The 21,752-nt window shown below is 49.1% G+C and overlaps 1 protein-coding gene across 1 annotated transcript in view; it reads right to left on the reverse strand.

The window, feature by feature from the left end:
- Nucleotides 1-871: 871 nt before the first annotated feature.
- Nucleotides 872-21,752, reverse strand: part of PFDN1 (prefoldin subunit 1) — a 32,482-nt gene continuing 11,601 nt past the window's right edge. The window contains exons 3-4 of the mRNA XM_084295539.1: nucleotides 17,512-17,596; nucleotides 872-1,091 (exon numbers count right to left, since the gene is read on the reverse strand). Coding sequence (XP_084151665.1) covers nucleotides 1,008-1,091; nucleotides 17,512-17,596 — 169 coding nt within the window. The 3' untranslated portion in view covers nucleotides 872-1,007. The remainder of the gene's footprint in view (nucleotides 1,092-17,511; nucleotides 17,597-21,752) is intronic.

The following is a 21,752-nucleotide window of genomic DNA, read 5'->3' on the forward strand; positions in this document are numbered from 1 at the left end:
GGTGACAGTAAATAAAGCCATGGATTAATTTAGTGCTGAGGCGCTGCCTGAGGCAATGGGGAGAAATCAGGCATGTGGTGCAGAAATGAGGGCTTCACCAGGGCCCCAGCAAGCCTGGGCAGAGCCTTCCCCATTGCCACGCTAGGCCAGCACTGGGCTTGGGCACGAGGGTGAAGCTTGGCCCCAGCTCTGTGCGAGGCCGCCCTTGCCACTGGGCTCCCCTGCCCAAACCCAGCCTGCTCTGTGCCCAACAGAGATGGACACATGGAGCAGGGCAGACATCTCGCACTCACCTCCTGGACTTCTGCTTGGGGCTGTAGAGCTTGGCAGAGCCATCACAGCCCGCCAGCAGCTCCGTGTTCTTTGGGCCCAGCTCCACACGGGCCCAGTGGCAGGCAGGAACCAAAGCAAGGTCCAAGCACCTTGTCTGGGCCCTCCTCCAGGGCTGCTCCTGCGAAACTGCAGCCCCAGCATCCAGGTGTGACACCCAGTGCCATGCATCACAGCTCAGACTACGGAGTCGCTTGCTTGAGGGAGGAACACGTAGTAGGATGCAGGGACAAAAATCATTCAGGCTGGCGCAGGACTTGCTATGGGAGGTTTAGGGGGCAGCAACCAAAAGGCAGGGGTGGAGGTGATTTGGAGCAGCTCGTCACAGCCTGATCCTGCCAGCTGGCTCCAGCATGGGTCAGGAGCTTGACTGCAGCCACACGATGCGAGGGGTGCCCAGAGCCAGCAGCACCCGGTGTCTGTTGGGGTGTGAGGCAAGCAGGATTCCCCGGGGACACCCACCCCGAGCCCTATTACCACCTACTTCAAACTCCAGCAGGGGAGGCAGCTGCTGAGCAACACAGAGGCAGAGAGAAGGAGCTAACACAGGCTGTGGGGTAGAGTTTATTGACACTGCCAAGTAGCAGCCATCGCGTAGACCCGCAGTGGTGAGCGGCACCAGCGGAGCTGCCCAGCATCACCCAGAGGGTGCCGCAGGCCTGTCGGGAACCACGCAGCTACTGCGCCCTCCGGGCCATCAGCATCTCTCTGATGTTATCTTCTGCTTCCTTCACGCTTCGTTCCAGGTACGACTTCTTCTGCTGCAAGGCAGAAACCCAGAGGGGAGTTAATGTCCAGCCTGGCACCAGCAGCACAGGGAGGCGATCGGGGCAGAGCCCCCAGCAGCCTGCTGAGGGCGCACACACCGCGGCGTGCTTGCCCCGGTGCGAGAGTCTTTTTCATTTCCAGAGGCAGCCTGGAAGTGTTAATATTGAATCTTTCTTGCCTGGGCAATGTTTACACAGAGTTTGAGTTCTGCTCCCTCTGAGACCTCCTCCTCAGAGCTGTGGGATAATTTCAACAGCGGAGCTGCACAAAGTGTCTGACATCAAATGTAGCAGTGAAAAAAAGGAAATCACACCCCGCAAAGTTTGGAGCCCAGAGATAAATTAATATGCTGGAGCCTGCTTATGCTATCAGCAACCCGCACCAGAACCCTTTCACACTCAGGTTAAAAAAGGCTCTTTTTTCCCAGCTGGGTGTTTTCAGAAACCAGACCCTCTTTTCTATCTGCCGCATGTTCAGAAATTCCCTGCCATCATCACAAAATGTGTTTCTTTAATCATCTTTAATTAGTCCAGGCTTGGCAGGGAAGCAGACCGAAGCTGTGCATCCCAAGATAGGAATTCACCATGCAGCATTTTTTCCTGCTCGTCTGGGTTCTCCTAGGTGACTGGAAAAATCTGCAACTGGCTCCCTTGACTATTTTCTCTGGGTTTCCAAACAACAGACACAACAGTCTCCCACGGATGCCAGGCCCACAGAAAGCAGCCCTGTCCATGTGCTGCTGGGCGCTGGGAAATCGCCGCTCCAGTGCTTGCTGATGGGCTGGGGGAAGCCCGGGGCAGGCTCCCCGGCGGTGGGCTCACGGAGGGGTCACCCAGCAGCTTTTGGGCTGCACAACCACCTGCTGAGGCACATGCAGGGCTCCACAGGCTGCAGCTGCCTGCACACAGGGCGTGCAGGTGCAGGGCTCGCTGCCCACGCAGCACCGCAGTCCTCGCCTCCGCAAAGCCCAGCGGGGATCACTGCGATGCGATGCGCCCAGCACAGCTCTCCCCGGGGTGGTGACAGCCCCAGCCTAGCAAATGCTCCTTCACACCAGCCCGGGGAGCTTGGTACATCCCTGTCCTGGGGATGTGCAAGGTGCCAATAACCATGGGCAGGATTATTCTCACGTTACAGAGCCTCAGCCTTGAGCATCCTGTCACAGGCTCCACCGAACCACCTCTAAACACGTGCAGAGGAACCCAGTGTGATATGAATGATCCCTCCCAATCCCCCCCAAGCTCATCCAAGTGATGAGAGGAGCGGAAACGGCCTCAAGTTGCACCAGGGAGGTTTGGGTTGGGTATTAGGAGAAACTCCTTTACTCAAAGTGTTTTGTGGCACTGGCAGGGGCTGCTCAGGGAAGTGGTTGAGTTGCTGTCCCTGGAGGTCTTCAAGAAACGTGGAGATGTAGGACTTGGTGGCATGGCTCAGTGGTGGACTTGCCAGTACTGGGTTAAAGGTTGGACTAGATGATCTCAGAGGTCTTTCCCAATCTGAATGATTCTCTGAAAGCCAAGAATAGCTACAGGGGACATGGGAGGTCCTCAGCACTGCTCAGCCACACATGAGAAACTGCAGAGGGGGAGAACAAAAAGGGCTAAAACGCTGCTCCGGGGTGCTCACCCCTGGCCACTGCCTTGCTGAAGCAGAGCAGCACCCTGCCGCTCAGGGGTGGTGTGGAAACAGGGCACACACGGCCACCAAAAGCACACGCTGAGCAGCACCCTCCCGATGGCTGTGGGCAAAGGGAGGGAGTTGGGTGCGAGCCCCCTTTTTGCCAGATTGCAAAAAATGCCAAGTCAATGCTCCCCTGGCAGCTTCCTGAATGCTTCTTGCACAAACACAGAGCTGGGATGCAGAACGCAGAAGGAAAATCCACTAGCACGTGGTAGGGCCCTGCTGCCATCACTCTGCATCCATCCCCTCACAGCTGAACCTACAGTGACACCTCCATGTACCTGACAAGTGCCTATGCTGCGAGGACACCCCTCCCCATCCCCTTTCCAACTACTGAAGGACTTTTATTTAAATAGGAAAGGTTGTTAACAAAAGCCATGGCCATGGTTCATCTCTCTCGCCAATGGTCCTCCGACACCCGGGATCCCTGGTGCTTTCTGGAGCTGCTTTTCAGGAAACTGGTGGAGAGGAAGCACCCTGTGGGTTACCACTGCTAATGACTTCCCAGCACGGCGCTGACGCCCTGGCAGGGCAGGACTTCTGTGTTCTCCTGCTGCTCCTGGAAGACGTGGATGGATTTCACATCTGGGGAACTGATCGTGAAGGCTGGGAGGGGAGAGACGTCAGAGAGAAGCTGCACGGGTCTGCGCTCAGAGGAAGCTCCCAGAGTTGCAGCCTCCTCGCTCTGCTGGCTATAGGAGGAGAGCAGCTCCAGCAGAGCCCATTTCTATGCATTCAAAACATTTTTTTATATTATTCTACAAAACAGACCCTTTATCCTCTCCATTCTCCACCTATGCCCACCAGGAAAGAGACATTTGAAGAGATGACCCCTCTGCTGGCAGCCTGGCTCCTGCAGACAGCCCAGGGCTGGCCATGAGGCAGCATCCGCACACAGACAGGACCTGAGAGGCTTCAAATAATGGTTTGGGGATCCTGACACAGGGGGACTGCAAACATCCACGGCTAGGGAACTGCTGGAGACCCTTTGAGCTCCACTTCCCCAGGTACGAGTGGTTTGAGTGTTAATCTGGCCCAACACACTGCAGAAGTGCCCATGGGTGCCATGGGGAACGTACACGGACCTCTGTCACACGCTCCTGTGCTTGTTGTGTTTTGCCCTCCCCACTTGTGGGGTGAAATGGGGGAGCAAGGGTGTTAGAGCTACACAGGGCATGGCAAGGGGACACTTTGTTAGGTAAGCATCACCTGCAGGCACGGGCTGGGCAGGATTTTGGAAATGTGCATTTTCCCTCAATCCCTCTCCTCGGTTACGCACTTTCTAGCAGAAAATGATGGGGAAAGAGGATCTGCACCAGTCCTGATGCTTTTACTCCTTTCTCCCAAAAGTGGTCTCCATGCAGACTCATCCCTTCAGAGGCCGTGGCACCAAACCTCTTCGAGCTGGGACCAGCTGGGGATCCAGCTGAGAGGGAGCAGCGCAGGGCAAAGCGGAGCAGGCTGAGCAGCCACACCAGGGACAAGGAAACGAGGCGGGAGCTGGGGGAAGAGGGCTGTGGGGAGCACAGGCAGCACCCAACCTGCACCCCCCAGCACAGCCCCTTCCATCCCATCAGTGCTCAGGGAGATCCTGCTGCTGGGGCAGGCAAGGGAAATGCTGCACCCACAGCTTGGAGCCTGAAAACTTTCTGAGCTGTTCTCCAGGCCGGCAGCATGCAGCGCCAGAGCCAGCACAGCAGCTGGCTCTCACCTGGACCAACGGCCCACGTAAAGAAGGGTGAGGGGCAGACTATCACGATATTTTCCTATGTGTGTGGCAGGAGCAAGGTGTTCCTTCCTGAGAAGCTGCAGCCCGGTTTCTGCTTAGGTAATCACAGGAGAAAGAGCAGGAACTTACATGCAAAACTCTCCTCGCCACAATTACTGGGGTCTAGACAGGAAACTCGGTGTCTATCTGATCCTCCTTCCCGGGGAGCAGCTCTGTGAGCAAGCCCAGCTGACACATATTCTGCCTCGTCACACCAGCGCTGAGAAAACCAAGTAATGGGTCTGGCAGCGCCGCTCTGAAGTCATCCTTGAGGCTGTTCCAGTCCTGCCAGATCCGCTGGGCTGGCAGTAACTGCTGGCTGCACAAGAAACACCATCTGCAGCCTCCCCAAACCCCACATCCAAGACTCTCCGACCTTGATGCTGACCTGCAGCCCCAAGGCATCTGACCCAAAGCGCCGGGCCAGCCCGTGGCTGCGAGGCTGTAGCTCCTCAGGGGATGAGCTGCGTGTATTTTCCTGTGGAGGAGCTTTTAGCGCTCCAAGCAGGAATCCGCTGCTGCGTGTGCCAAGGCAAGTGCAGTTAGAAGCACATTTCCAGTGCGATGCCAGAACTGTGCTGCTAATTTGGGTCCCGAACGAAATCGAAGGCTGCTGAGACTCCTTCCCTAGCCCGTTAACCCCGGTGCTCACCAGTTGGAGCCTGAGCTGGCCCCGGCAGCACACTGGCCGTGTGTGGTGTATGCACGGAAAGCTGCTGACTTGGGAAGCTTCGGAGCATGCACACTGCAGATTCAAAGCTCTTATCTGCACCCACACCGTTAGAGCCAGAAACTGCCTCCTAGCACAAGAAAAACACCAGCCTGCCAGCCTACAAGCTCCAGTGTGCCTTTGGCGAGACCAAGTGGTTACCCAAAGCAGAGAGGCACACGGCTGCCCGAGTCATGGAGCCTCAGGGAGGGATTGAGGAAGGAGGCTTACTTTGGAAAGCCAGTAGGTGAAGGTGGCACTCACCGTTCTGCTCTCAGGAAAGCCTACATCCACGGCCTGCAACCAACACCACCGCGCTCCGCAGTGAAACTGGGCAGTCCAGTGAGGTGCTGGCATCTCACCAGCAGTTACAAGAAAAGCGCTAAGGAAGAAATACAGGGAGCATGGCAGAAAGATGTGAATTTGCCAGTTCTGGTTCACACCTGTCTTGGGTTTAAGCCAGGTTGGATGGGGCTTTGAGCAACCTGGTCTAGTGGGAGGTGTCCCTGCCCATGGCAGGAGGCTGGAACTGGATGAGCTTTAAGGTCCCTTCCAACCCAAACCATTCTGTGATTCTGCATTCACTGCAAAATACACTTCTTGGGTGCTGCTGAAGAGGCACAGCTTCTGGAACCCCCTCTGCCTTGCTGAAGCACCCAGCAAGCCCTCCCCACTCAGCACGCAATGCACACAGCACCAAAACCCCCGGGGTTCCTGCACCCACTACTTGGGGTGACAACCTCTCGACCCCCCTCCTTCTCTGCTGCTTCCCCACCCAGGAAGGGGGCTGCCACCTACCCTGGGACACCCGGCACAGACACCCTGCTACAGGTTAGCAAGGTGTATGCTGCATGGGGGCTAGCTGACAGGCTGCTTTCATGCAGAGCTGCTCACAAGAAGCCAGCACAGTTAGTGCCTCCAAGCCTGTAGTTTCACAATTTCTTCAAGCCAGTCCTGTAGCCAACAAGAGTTATCTTCCCTCGCCAGGAAGGGCTGCCGTGGCTGGAAGCAAAACAAGTCACAGGCCTGAAAACAAGCCCTGAAGAAATGTTTTCTCTTCAATCTTCTTTCTGGAACCAGGTTTGCCACGCTAATGGCTACCTGGCGCCCAGACGGAGGGCAGGGAACTACAGCCAAGACTTCTTTGGGCAGCAGAGCAAATCCATCCTGCAGGCCACAGGGCTGAGCTGCCCAACGCCTGCGTGTGGCTCAGGAGCCCTGCTAAGGCTCCTCCTGCTCCCTGACTGCAGAGGGTGCCCTGCCCCTGCCTGGCCGTGCTCACCTCACCCCTCCCAAATCTCAGGAGCTTCCCACACCTCCAGGCCCTGCTGCAGCCTTGAAGGGAGGAACAGCACAGGGTAACCTGCACGTGTTTTCAGGAGAGCTGCACAAAGTAAAATTGCTACCTCCCATGTGCTCAGAGGACGATGCAACCAAAAATACGACCAGCTTCTGCCACAGCCACGTCAGACAGCGTGTGGTGCTCACAGGGAGTCTACAGAAGGAAGAGAGGACAACTGCACAGCTTCTGGCTGGCATGCACAGCAGTCCTCCTGCAGGGCAGTTGCTTCACAGGGTGCCCACTGTGACTCCAGGGAGGTCGCCCACAGCTCACAGGCGGCGCCGTGATGCCTGGAGTCCTCTGTGCCTCACCTGGGGACAACGTGCGAGCTCTTGAAAGCATCACCTTGAGCAGCCTCAGTCAGCAGCTAGGTGAGGCAACACCCCCAGACCTTCATCTGCTGCTCCTGCTTCTCACTGGTGTGCAGCAGAGAAACAAGTCCGTGCCCCAGTGATTATGCTTAAAGTGAAAACGATGCCGTGAACTCTTGCTGCTGCTGTTCCCCTGTGCCACAGCTCGCCCTGGCACTTCACTCCCTGTCACAGGTAAGCCGCTGCCAGCACGCTCCCCGGTCGGCTCCGTGCTATTTGCTCTCAGCAGCTGCTGCGGAAATAATAGATTTAATGCAAATAAACCTGCAGGTCACAACCCCGAAGAACAACAGGAGCTCCGGTTCGCAGGCAGAGCTGGTGACCTTCTGGCACCGCGTGAACTTCCCACCTCCACTGGTGTTGCATCACGCTGCAAGAAACCAAGCCTTTGTTGAGAGGCACAGTGACACAGCCAGGCCGTGCATTCCTGGCAGATTAAAGAGCCAGCATCCACAAATTCCACAGCAAGGAAAAACTATTATTCAGCTCCCCGTGGACTGGATTGAGATGATCAAGGCCACGTATTCCCACAACACTGTGATTTAGACACCTCTGTCTTCAGAGCCTGCCAGCGCTGGCCACAGCAGCACACATCTCCTGAGCACTGTCCAGGGTGGGTAACTCAGTGCAGTGCTTCAAGGCAGGCGTGCTCGGCTCCGAAAGACAGCACAGCACTTCTGTTCTCAGCAAGAAACCAACACATAGCAGCCAAAGTCTACTCCTGTTGCATAATGCCTAGCACTCGCATGTGAGTTCCCTTTTTCAAACAGCGTTTTGTCATTCAATTCCTATTCCTTTCGCTCTTCAAATTCTACTTTTTTCTCTTCACCTCAGCAAGAAAAAAAAAAAAAACAACTGTCTCCACCCCTGGCCTGCAAACACAAATGTGAAGTGCATGAACCCAAACAAAAGTGTCTCCATGGAAATGTAAGGATCTGGTATTGGAACATGCTTCCTCATTTCAGGTTTAAAAAATAATAATAATAATAATAAAAAATCTGCAATCCCTAACTTGTGAGGATGAAACAAGTGGGCAGGTTTCTTTTCTAGAGAAGGCCTCCCCGTGGCTTGCAGCACGCTCAGCTGCTGGCATGCTGCTCCCGTGCTCAGAAGGCTGTTGTGGAGGAATGCCACAGAGTCTTCAGGCATGATGCCGTGCTTCAAATAGGAGCCTTGATATAACTCATCTTGTGACAGTCTCAATAAACCTGCTAGCCTAAAGTTTCTGTATCTCCCAAAGTTAACCCAGGTCATTTTTGGCATTCCTCGCGGGCTCTGTGTGTGCACTCTTTGGGAAAGTGATAAGCAGCTCCCCAGACGGAGCTGGGTGCACACACGCTCATCTGCAGAGGGATCTTCCCAAGAGGGAGGAGAGCTGTGCGGCCAGCACAGGGGGGGCAGGCAGCAGCAGCAGCAGCACATCTCTCTTACTCGAGGGCCGCTGCTGCTGCTGGGATGGTTGGAATCACCCAAATACCTCCCGCCAGAGACCAGCACCCTGAGCCACCACCATTTGCCGCGGCACGTCAGATATTTTGGTCAGCCTCAAATCGCTGAAGCTGGCGTGCCGAAGACGTGCGCTTTGCTTAATGTCACGGCCATCTGAAACTGGTAAATGGGGAAGGGGCAGACGTGCCAAGCAGCAGCCAGCTGTTCCTGCTTTGGGAGAAACTCCCGCACAGTGGGCACCACTGACAGGGCTGGGAGGGTGAGTCCCACACCCTGCTGGGTCCACCCAGCACCGCACATAGTACACATTGGGAATTACACACTGCAGCAACCACCAAATATTTAGATACTCTTCAAGACTTTCCAAGCACGGTTATTGCTCTCAGGAAGTTGCCTACAGTTTGCCCAAGAGTAAAGTGCAATAGGAAGGGAGTAGAGCCAGTTTCTGATGACAGCTGCTGACAGAAGCACGATGATGCCATTCACCTAGGAGGAGAAGTGATGATTCACATCCCTGGGTTTTCCCTTAGCCACTCATTCCAGAAGGCAATGGGGATTCTTGGTCACTTCGGAGCCGTCTGGATTACAATTGAGAGCAGAGGCTGTCCCAGGTAGACCTAGGAAATATGAGTTACATCACGATATGAGTTATATCAAGGCTCCTATTTGAAGGCTGTCCCAAGTAGAAAGGAGACCTAGTGTACCTGCCAACTCCGGGGGATCTTTAGAAGCACCTGCCTAAAGAATTGCTGGTGCAAATCTGCCTTCACCATGTACTGATCCTACCCACAGTACTACCAGAAGGGCTTCCAACATCATTATTATAGGGCTTTGAGACAATGAGGAACATATTCTGAAAAAAACTAGTTTGGAAGAGCATTCACTGCTTTCCAAACACGGTACTACGGAGGCAACCCTTGGAGAGATGCTGGGGTGAAGTAACGGGCAGCAGAACATAGCTGCAGAGCACCCTCTCTGTACCAAAGCCCCAGCCCATGCTGGAGCATGCTTCACACTAAGTGTCGTGTCAGCCACATGCCAGCGTATTAATGAGAGGTGGAGCCAGGTGCTTTCCCCAAATGGGAAGTGACGATTGTTCCAGTGAACTTCTGCACCCTAGCCTGACGTTTACTACAAAAGAAAGCTAACTGGGAATATTTCAGTAGGTGGCAGCAAGAAATACATTATCAGCTCAGAAACTCCCTTTAGGAGATGTCTTCTTGGAAACGTTACCCATTTAGAGCAGGGATTTCAGAGGGACATTGTTTCAAGCCCACTACAATACGCCTGACCAGACTCATGACAGCAGAGTCAGGTCAAATACAGAGAATTTAGGGAGGGAAAACTTACCCAGATTCTGAAAATCCCCACTTTCTGCACGCAAATGTCCCTCACCAAACTGCCTCTTGCAAAATGTGCTAAGTTCCTTAATTTTGTGCTTGGGTTTCTGTACTCCTGCAGTCAGTACAAGTGACCAGAGCATCTCCTGGCACTGTGACTCTTGTAAAATCACGCCATACCTTTCATCCAGATCTTACAGTTCAGGCCAAATGAGGTCATTTTTTGATGTAAAATTACTTCTGCAAATTTCAAAGACTCAGAAAGCAACAAGAAGATGTGAACTCCCAACTAACCACCGTCCCCTCACCCAGCCAAGTTGGACACCCTTGGACTCGCCTGCCTCACCGACAGAGTGGGCACTGCCACATCCCCACTAGGAACACATTTTCGGGCAGATTAGCAAAGTAAACCAGGCAGTGGCACGGGGCCAGCAGGAAGTTGTGACAACCTCCTGCATACCCAGCGAGCAAGGTGTGGTTTTGCAAAGCTGACTCAGGGCTGGGTCAGGTCTCTCACACGCAGGAGCACGCTTTCCAAATAAAGGCTTCCTGTTCTCCCCAGGCAAGACAAGGGGGATGGGGGTGCCAGATACAGATAATCCCCCTCCCCAGAGCCACTGAATTGCCTGGTACAAAGGACAGCAAGGAGTGACTGCATGGTCCTGGTGACTCAGTCAAGTGCAGTGGCATTGGTTTGTGACTAACTATTACTCACACGACGAAGAATTCGGAGGGAGCAACATCCAGCTATCCTCATTGCTTTGGATACTTCCGCAGCCAGAAGTACAAAGGAAAGCTTTGACAATGATTCAGACCCTGATTTAAAACGACAAAGAAAGGCTTATCTATCAATTTTATGTTCAGATGATTTCAATGTATTCATAAGAGCACTTTAACGCTAATCAGAGGAAACAAGCAACTTTCAGACCCAGATGACTAAATGTAGGCTCCTGGGTGGACAAACCATTTAGACAGAAGAAGATTTATTTTTCTAGTAATGCGTAATGTTCTTCACTTTTCCCTGAATTGCAAAGAAACGCTAGTGTATTGGTGAATTTTACTTTGAAAAGCTTTTTCCGCTAGTTTCATTTTTTGTCAGAGCAAAACCAAAAATCCTAAACTTCTAGGATAATTGTATTTCGAAAGCATCTCTATAGGTAGGCTCTGAAGGATTTAAAAGTGAACAACATTCATGTTCATTATTCTCCTACTTTTAAAATCTACAGTTATCCACCTAAAATTACAGGGGACAGAGGAGTTGCCAAATTCCAGTTCGCCCTTGTTGAGGCCTTTGCCCTCTCAGCCACTTTGCGTGCTTAATCTGCAAGCTGTAGCGCAGTGGAGAGTAACAAATAATCACTAATTAACTAGGTCCTTGCAAAAACTGTGGAGTTTGAAATTTTTTTGCTGTGAGTGAGTGCTCCAAATGAAAAATCCAGCCCTGTGAATGTGTATCATACACATGTGATGTTAGAAATACAAGTCACTCCTCACAAAAACATGGTGAGATGTTAAGCTTTCATAAGCCATCCCACGCCTAAATCAGTGGATGATCCTTTCAGAGAGCTGGGAATTCCCTCTCAAATGTGATGATTTTGTTTCTATATCCGAAAGGTTACTACTTTGCATTTTGCAACCCGTGACCTGTGCACTAATTAACATAGCACAAGCTTAGGTATGTTCTGCTTTGAAAATTGCTTATTTGACCTTCATCTAATAAACCTAACATAGCCATCAGGACCAGTGTTAAGAAAAAGAAAAAAAAAAAAAGAATACAACTTCTTTCTTGCAATTACCAAAGAGCATCTGTTCCCATGTAAAGCTGGAGGATGCTACCTGCAAGCAATTAACTTGCATCTGTCTGGGATGAGAGTGAAATTATGTGATCTGGATAAAAGAAAAATAGCATAAAGTACACATAAATTAGGCTGGAAGAAAACAATCCTCTTACTATTTTCACTTTCCACAAACAACTGTAAGATCAAATGTGTGCTTTAAACAATTAAGTCATCAGTCAGATTCATCCATGGCCTCAAGAGCAAGAAACAAGCATACTATTCGTACAGTCACCAGCAGAAACAATTTAGGGGACAGAAACAAATAGTGGAGCATTAGCTATGCCCAAATATTTACCTTAACTTCGTATGGTCCCAGTCCAGAGGGCTCCTCCATAAAGAATGGCTTTATCCCCGGAGTGTTAGCTAGCTCTGTGTCCATTACACTCTCAACCTTTTCGCCTTATTATTATTTTAAGGCCTATTTTACTCATTGCTCCAAGTATTTCCCCTTTCAAAACTGAAAATGAGAATGCAGATTCTCCTCCTGCGCTGTAAAACAGCCAGAACTATTGGAAAAAATAAATAAATAAATGAGCTTCAGTACTTCCTTCTTCAAAAGGAGCATGTCAGTGGAGAACAGATGCGTGCGAACAGCTCTGCCTGTGCCCTGCTCTCTTATGGGAGTGCCTGTGGATGCTCCCTGGCTGACAGCAGGCTCCAGCAAGCAGCTACACCACTCACGTCATCCAAAAGCAAGCCAAGACTCTAGACCTGTCCTAGGCTGAAAAGCATAGGTGAGCCCTCACTGAGGGCACACTCAGGCCTGGATGTCAAAAGCCAACAAGGTCAAGGTGAAATGGATTTCCCCAAAACATCACCAAGCCCAGAAGTCAGCACCCAAAGAATCCTAAGAGATCTATGCAAGCCCAAGTGTTAACCATACACGTTTAATTCACTTCTGTACTGTCTGTCCAACACCATCAGGTGCCCAGCCTCCCTATACAGCAAGCAGAGGGAGGAGATAATGTGTAGGAATACGAGACCCTCTGAAAGCATTTATTTTTCTCCTGTCTGTGGTAAGCATCTGGACTCAAGGCCTGCTGATGGCCAGGGAAAGCTGATGAAGCTCCAAGGTGTGATTCAGGGACAAGAGGAGAGGATATGAGCACTCCAAACTCCCAGGCACCAAGTGCTGTAAAGTTTGATAAGAGGGAGATGGGAGGGGGTGGGCAACAAATTCAGTATCTTCCAGGACAAGCAGCTTAAGCAAATAAAAATCAAATTTGCTCCACGGCAATGCCCCAAAATGGCAAACGATCTGTGCCAGGGAAATTTTGTGTGTTTGCAAACTACAGCTGCAGCTGAGCTCCCGCTTTGCATGGACGTGGTGTGCAAACCGTGCCAGGGACAGTTCCGGCTTGGCTCCTGTGTGAAGCAATGGTGACAGCCACACGCCAAACTTCCTTCAAGCCGATGAGGCCATAAAGCCAAAAGCACTGAGGCCACGTCAGGGGCCTCCATGTTGTCAGCTTTAGCATAAAAAAAAAAAAACAAAAACAAAAACAAAGGACCATCCAGAGAATTGCTTTAGGAGTAAATCCAAAACACTTGGCCATTTGGAGCAAGTCCGTCCCGGCCATACATGCTCAGAGAAGAAGAGGCACCGGCTCCCAGACTGCAGCATTTCTCCCCAGCCACACCTCACCCACTTCAATCTCTGTTCCCCAGGGCACAAACACACCAGCATGCAGCCAGCAGAGACACCCTGCAGGCTCGCTGAGAACAGGGGCGCTGCCGTTATGCCCCAGGGCTGCAGCAAGGCCATCCGAAAGCTCCTAGAGAACAGGATTAGAGAAAGGGCTCCCCAGCACAAGCAAGTTCGCATCCAGGCCACAATGGGGAAGAAGTGTTGGTAACCACCAAACAGCACTGTAATTCAGTGACATTTTGACTTTACTAGGAACCAGCCCTACAAAACCATCCAAGCATTTGCATGAGAAGCGTCGTGGTGTTTGAGAGCAGAATATTTATTCTTCATCACGAACCAGAGCAAAAAAGTTCCATGTGTGGGACGAGACAACTGGACATGGCATTTTTGGGATCAAAGGAAGAATTTCTGAATTAGAGATCTAGCACTTGAGTGTACCTTTTACCTCTGTATTTTCAACTTCAGACAGACAGAGATGAAACCAACTTTAGCTCCACAGCATTAAATATTCAGTCTCCATACACATGTGTAAAAAAATTGCATGGGAAATAAGCACACAACAATATTACGGTCAGAGCTTTAAAACTGATATCCAATTCCACAAAAAAAAGCTGCAGGTTGCTGTTGCCCTTTGCATGGAGGAGCTAAATTCAGTGACACACAGTCCAAGCTGCCCAGCACAGCCTCCCCCCTATTTGTTATTTTTAGAAATTTAGTCTGACAACGCCTGACAACTAAACATGCTCAATATAGCAGGAGAGAGGGGGATTATCAGATATTATCAGAGAAAACGCACAGCAATAATCACTTTCTCCACCCCTAATGAAGAATCAATTTTCCATGTCTTTATAATATCAGAGTTTGTTCTTTTTAAAATGCCACATTTAAAAACAGAATCCATCTAGCCCTACAATGGAAACGGATAACGTTTCCTGAAACAAAGCATTGTTCCACCCCTCACATATCATGTTTCCTTAAAAACAAGGGAAGAAAAACATTACTTGGTTTTTCTCTTAATACTGCACAAACATTGCTGAGCTAAAAAGAGTCTGTGCTCATCCCTTTAGAATGCTTTCAAAATAGATTTTACACATACCCCTTGTGCTGTGAAACACAACAAGAATTTGATATTATCAGGACTGGAAAAAACCAATTGCTGGGGCTAAGCAGAAAGCTTCCCGTGCGAGTGCATGAGCCTATGCCATCAATCTGCAAGATCCAAGGCTTTTGGAAGCTTCAGTGGCATAGCCTTTAGGCAAGCATGTGCATTTTGCAAGCAAGCCTAGGCAGTTTATTAAGATTCCAAAGGATTATCCAAAAGTTGTGAAGTTAAGTTTGCTAAATGAATATATACGCACACATTCATACCTTACCTGGAAGGAAAAGGGTAAAGCTACCCTGATTTTTCTGTGGATTAACTGACAGACAACACGTTTACCCCCTTATTTGTATATATCTATACCCCTTTGGGCATTTTCAGAGACACGGTGACACAGTTCCCCTCACAGAGTACACTGAGCACATATTCCAGCAAAGTCTTTTTTCACAGCTCTGTACAAAGACAGTTTGGGTTCTCCCTGCTGCTTTGCTGTGCAGTATCACACTCATTTGTGATGCTGCCATAAAAGAGACAACGCAACACTTGAACAGCAGAGAAACCCAGCAGAAAGGAATAAGGCAAAGAGAGTAACTTCAGTCACTGCTTGCAGTAGAAAACATCTGAGGAAAGAGAAGGAAAGCTTTCAAACCAAAGGCAAAACCCTTTTCTGTTTTCATAATTCATTTTGACAACCGTGAACGTCACAAAATCCCGTTCACATCTCTGAAGCAGATTAAAGCATGTGTTTTCATAAACAGCCAGCACTTAGGAGTTCCCCTTACTACACAGCTGGGCAGATTTACAGGAGAGCTTAGCTGTGAGCTGAGACTTCTGTGCTGTGCTCCTCCAGAACCAGAACCAAGCTAGCGGTGACAGCATTTCTGACATTGGGGTTTGTATGAAAAATGCATGTTTCACAACACCTTGGCAATAGCTCTGCAATCACAGTGCATAATTATCTCAAGCTCACACTACAGGAGTAACCGGGTCAGCTACACTGTATGGATACCACAGGATTACTCTGGCCAGCTTCATCCAACCATGCGAAGTGAGCTATAAGAGTGATAAGGTAGTTAACAATACAAAAAATAAACGTAAGCTTTAAAATCTTTCCAGTTTTAATAACTGATGGAGCGATGTTTTAATCTGGTTATCTTGCTCTGATATTTATTTTACAATGATGTAGTGGAAGCACAAGGTCACAAAGTTTCAAATTCTTTCCTGCTTCTGTCACAACTTGTTTTCAGGACAGCAAAATCCCCTACTCCTGTGATAAGCACCCTCTTAACTTGGACTCAGGTATTTCCCCTGAAATCTTAGTTTCCAGCAGCTGTCACTTTTATCCTCTTCCTGAGGGAATCCCAAGTCTAAGGAATATCCTTTACACAAACGTGCCAGACAGCTGGAAACAGTAGTTAAAAGATGGATTTGAGGAAGGACCTAGCAATCTGAGCCCTACTATCTGTGGTTAAACAGAAAACAAACCAAAACAATCCATGCAGCAACCACCTTCACAATTCCTACCACCTTTTGAGAGGGTCACTGCTTCTGGGAACTGCAATTCAGTGGCCATAACCACAGACCTGAGGCAAGCAACCATCTCTGAGGCTGCATGTAAGAATGACACAGGTTGTAATTTGGGGAGAATTCCATCCATTCTAAAAAGTCAGCAATCTGAAAGTTCAGGAGGTAAGATCATTCCCCACCAGGAACAGGAAGAAACTGGGATGCACAGCTGAAGGGCAAAGAAGCCAGAACTGTCAAGCGCACTCCGCTCAGCCCCAATTGCAGGCATGCTGCTATGAAGTTCTCCACCTTCACTTGCAGAGCTGGTTTTGTTCAAAGCCACTGGTGTCTGGAATGGTTCCAGATTAGCCAGGATACAATCACTTTTATCACGTAAGCATATAAAGGACTGTGCCTCGTATGCATTAACGCGACCTGACATATATGGCCTATCCATGGGGTACTTGTTTTCCCTGTGTAGAAAAGGTTCTGGCCACCAGAAACACAAACCCCCTTAATATCTAACACAGAAAACACACAACATAGCATGCAGTGACGTGTTTGCCATACAGCTCCCCAGACAAGCTTAGCTTTAAGAAGAAATTTAAAAAATATGATTTCACTTTTGCTGTAGTGTAAGTAGGAGACAATGGAGACAGAACTGCACAGCCCTGTTTGAGTACCTACTGCCTGTTGCTGCTTGCCCCCACTTACCTGGTCTGCACACTCACCTCCTTCAAAATATTAACAGATTAGACAAGCAGCTTAACTCAAATCAGTCTTTGTTTTCTGTCATTCCCCAAAAGCTAAGGAACAGAGTTTTACATTAATTCTATTTTAGGGGTAACAAGAAAAAAATAACCTTGGCCTTGGAAAAGAACAGTCTGAAGCCCTTCTCCAAAGTGTAAACTGAACTTGTAGCCACTAGAAGATACTCAAGATTCACTAGATAACTTGTTCAAACAGCTGGAACTTGTGCAGACACTACTTTATATATCTCAGATATTCTTCTCTGCCTTAAGAACACCAAAGTGCTCTGACCACGTCACAGAAACTAGGTCCCATCTTCCCTAGCATCCAGCCTTCAACAGCAGCCACAAGAGATGCCTAGGGAAGAGTGTAAGAGAAGGGCAGGCATATATGGTACTTCCTCCTAATATTTTCCCAGCCTCCAGACATATTTAGCTCACAGACTTCCTGAGCAGGATGCGATTTCTACATATTTGGTAATGCTCAAAGGATTCCCCTTCCTTGAATTCGAGCAATTATCCTAAACCAACGTAAACCTCTAATATCCACAGCACTGGCAAAGAGTTTCATATCACCTATCTGCTGCAAATAACCACGTAAATATCCTCTAGCTAGTTTTAAACTTAACTCCCACTAATTTCATTTGAAACCCTCACCTCCAGTTTTCACATCAGGACACAGAGTGAACAGCCAACTTTATCTGCTTTTTCTGCATCACTCATGAGTTTGTAGACATACCAAAGAAACCAAGTGATAGGAATTATTGTAGGTTACTTGTTAACAGCTCCATGTTCCCCCCCAGTTATGATCCTTGAGAATGAACAGTTCTAGATAAAAACAAGCAATGTAAGAGATACAATTTTGTTGACCTTCAATATTGTACTTTCATCATCTTTACTTGCCAGAAACTTACCTCTAATTCCTTAATTTTCTCTTCTGCTATTCTCTGTTTTTCTAAGAGTTGATTATGAATCACTCCTTTAGACTGAAGAATAAACCTGCAAGTGGAAAAACAGAGAAACAAATGTCGGATATTTGTTTACACATCTAACTATTGTACACCTAGCTGTGCACCAAGTTAAACTGCAATAACCTCTGCAAAGTACTCACATTCTCAACCTTCATGTTCTGTGCAAAGACAGAAGAAACAACCATGATAGACTGCCCAAAAGGTTCAAAAAAGTCAGCTGCAGAACAGTGATAATCTGCTACTGTAGTGGGTTTACGTGGCAAGGTTTTGGTAGCAGGGAGCCATAGGGGTGGTTTCTGTGAGAAAGATCTAGAAGCTGCCCCATGTTTGGGAAGGGCCCCATTGTTTTCCAGATCCGAGCCAATAAGCGATGTTGTTTTGCGCCTCTGTGAGAGCATATTTAAGACAGGGAAAAAAACGCTGCGCCAGACAGCAGCCGGGAGAGTCAAGGGAGTGAGAGAACAGCCTTGCACATGTCAAGGTCAGTGTAGAGGGAGGGGGAGAGGTGCTCCAGGCGCCGGAGCAGAAGTCCCCTGCGGCCTGTGGTGAGGACCATGGTGAAGCAGGATGTCCCCCTGCAGCCCATGGAGTGCCACAGTGGAGCAGGGTTCCACGCTGCAGCCCGTGGAGGAGACCACGGTGGAGCAGGTGGCCCTGCACCGACGGAGGCTGCCGCCTGTGGAAGACCCCTGCCGGAGCAGATTCCAGGCCGGACCTGTAGCCCGTGGAGAGGAGCCCACGCAGGAGCAGGTGACCTGGCAGGAGCTGCTGCCTGTGGGGGAGCCAGGTTGGAGCAGTTTTCTCCTGAGGGATGGACGCCGTGGTACGGACCCATATCTGGAGCAGTTCTGGAAGAGCTGCTGCCTGTGGGAAGCCCACGCCGGATCAGTTCATCAAGGACTGCATCCCGTGGGTGGGACCCCACAGCACAGGGGACGAGAGTGACCGAGAAGGAGCGGCAGAGAAGTGCTGTAGACTGACCATAACCCCCATTCCCCGTTCCCCTGCGCCGCTCGGGGGGAGGAGGTGGAAGAGGGTGGATGGGGGGGAAGGTGCTTTTGTTTTTTTTTTTTCCTTTGTTTTCTCACTTCTCTCGCTTGTTAGTTGTAGGCAATAAATCTTACTATCTCCTTATGCCGAGTCTGTTTTGCCCGTTACAATAATTATTGCGTGATTTTCTAGTCCTTATCTCAATCCTTGAGCCCTTTTCACATATTTTCTCCCCATTCCTCTTTGAGGAGGGGGAGTGAGAGAGCGGCTGTGGTGGAGCTCGGCTGCCCACTCGAGCGGAACCACGACAGCTACTAAAAACGATAGTTATTTAATAACCCCAAATAAAAACCTTCACTGTTAAATTAATAGACTCCAGATTTTCCTTCTGTTCATCAACCCTACAATACTTACCAACCTTCTGTCTTCATAATAGATCTTAACATGTGAAAAATACACACAGCATACCACTGAAACATCAACCCAGTGGACAAACATGATGCAAGTAGCCAGGCAACACGACAACCTGACCTGGTGGGTGGCATCCCTGCCTATGGCAGGGGGGTTGGAACCAGAGGATCTTCAAGGCCCCTTCCAACCCAAGCCGTTCTATGTTTCTGGGATTCTGTGGCTGCAATAACTGCCATGAAACCAGGCTGGCCTTTACGGTTTGCTCACTGATCTCACCCATTATTCTGGAGGAAGAAAATGGATCGACATGGATCACCCTCTCCAATTCAGTGTCCGTGAATATTTTGAAAGCAGTTTTTGCATACAACTAGCAATGGGAGTCTTTCTTTCCTATAAAGTATCCATCACAGACATTTTCACCAATGGCAGTCTAACACGTAATAGGATAGAAGTATAATCAAGGAGGCCTCTTTCATCACCTAAAAGCCGCACATCACCATTTTAGTGCTTGCAAGCTAAATGAACCTGTACCATAAAAACAAAGCTTTCTACAAGGCAAGGTGCTTTCACCAGAAACACAGAGACATGGTTCGCCTGTCTTCATTCGAACTTTCGCAGCTCCTACTGCTCAGGGCTTAGCTTTAACATGTACCCTCATTGAACTCCAAATTCCCATGTTTTCTAAATTCAGAGCGTTTTCCTACAGGGTTGGAAATGGTTGTTTAACTGCAACTGCAGCCACTAGTTTCTATTTGTTCCGCATTTTAATTGCCAAAGGGATCTGAAAGATGCATCTGTAACGTCTCAGTCACGGTGTCCCGTTGGACAGCATGCAAAAGCTGCCTGACGTGCTCAGAAGAACCAAAAGCATCCAAAGCACCTCCCAAGCACATGGCACTGGCATCCCGCAAAGAAGTAAAGGACAATTAAGTTCAGACAAATCTTAGGATCCCTCTATGGTTGCCTTTCCCTCCTTCCAGACATAAAGAATGTACAAGCTGGAGATGAGCCCCTTCCCTACTTAGAAAGTCCCTCAGGGGATTTAGACGGAGCCTCCCTGTGTCATACCAATGAGGTCGAGGTCTCCCCCCAGCAGTGCTGAGTGTTTGGGTCAGTGTCGTCTTGCCAGGTGACACGAGCTCATGCCTGGACAGTTACCGTGAACAGCTTTAGACAGTGCAAAATCAGAAAGCATTCCTTGTCTACGACAGAAGAGTCTGCAATCATTTGGTAGTGCCAACTCCCAGAAGGAATGATATTATTAATGGGTTTGCTCAGAGCCTGGACAATGTTCTTTGAGTATAAATGGTATCTGCTGCTTGGCTTGAAAACAGACTACTCTGCATCAGCATCACGATAGCAAAAAAGAGAACTGCCTGTCACATCCACTCCTGAAATGCATGAAAGCAGAACTGTGGGTAGGTACAACAGGTTGGAAATTAAAACTCAAGATGGGCAAAGAAGAAGGGAATACCTCCTCGTCAGCTTCCCAACTGTAGAGTAGTGTCAACAGCCTTAGTTCCAGTGAAGTCTCCAGCCTAAATAGCAAACTGAACTGATACAGCTTGATCAATGTTCCTCGTGCTGCAGCTGGGAAGATCTCTGAAGGGCTACGTGACACTGAAGTGATCCCTGCAGGCTTGGAAAGGTTACGGGCACTTCGAACAAACGGGCGGCTGACTTCACTCCTGTTCTGCAAATGTCAACAGCAGTCATCTGGGAAAATAACCCCCTCCCAGCCTCCTGCAACGCTCTGGCAGACTTGCAACAGTAAATTAAAATTGGATGGCTGAAGTTAGCACTGACGAGCCCCAAGCGGGCAGTTGGACACAAATACTACTCCGATTTTATTAAGCCAGAAAACAGTGGACTGGAACCTGTGTGGGTCCACAAGCTGGCTCAGAAGCAGACCAAATGGCTCAGACAGCAGCATCCTTCACAAGTTTGTCATCACTTGCAGTTCAAGCCCACAGTTAACTATTTAAATCCAGGCCTTCACTTTCCAACATTGTATGGACTCAAAGGGCTCATCAGTGTTTTAGCTTCTGGCTTGGAACACACAAGATGATGAAGATCTCGGCCAAAGTTTTTACCAAAGGAAATACATTGGCTTACAGCAGCCATCAGAAAAACACAGTACTTGTTCTGATCTTTAGGTAAGAAGTACCACAGGGCACCTGTAATAAACCAGAGTTTAAGTTTAACCTGGATTTCAATATTCTGGTTACTCTAACTAAAACACCAACTTGATCGTTTTTTCCCCTCACCAACCCAGGAAAATAAGGCACTATCACTGTCACATTGTTCTGTAAGATTTGGTTATTTATGCGTTTTTAAATTCATGAAAGAACCATGGGAGGTTTTAAGAATTTAGCTTTTCCTGCGTGAGTTTGTGAACAAGCCTTTCAAACACAGTAACTTCAGGGACTGAAGAACTTCCTCCATGGACCATTCCACAAGTCCATCATAAGAGGCTCCAAGCTCTGAGAGCTTGTACCCTGATTTGGGATGACTTTTAAGTACTGAGAGTCCACAGAAGACGAGCAGCAAAAATCTTCCAGGTAACTGTGGTCACTGGAAACGAAGCTTTTCTCACTTAGATGCAGCCAGCAGGTCACAGCACACACCAGGCAGGTCTGTCGGACACGACACGTACAATATCAACCATGAAGCGATGACTCAGAATACACCACTCAACAACATGGTGTTAATTGCAAAGCTTGACGACAATCCTCTCCACATGAGCTTTTTCCCTGTTGTTAAATAATACCAAGAATGTCTGG

Source organism: Netta rufina (assembly GCF_964035555.1).
Source record: "Netta rufina genome assembly, chromosome: 14".
NCBI classification, from domain to species: Eukaryota; Metazoa; Chordata; class Aves; order Anseriformes; family Anatidae; genus Netta; species Netta rufina.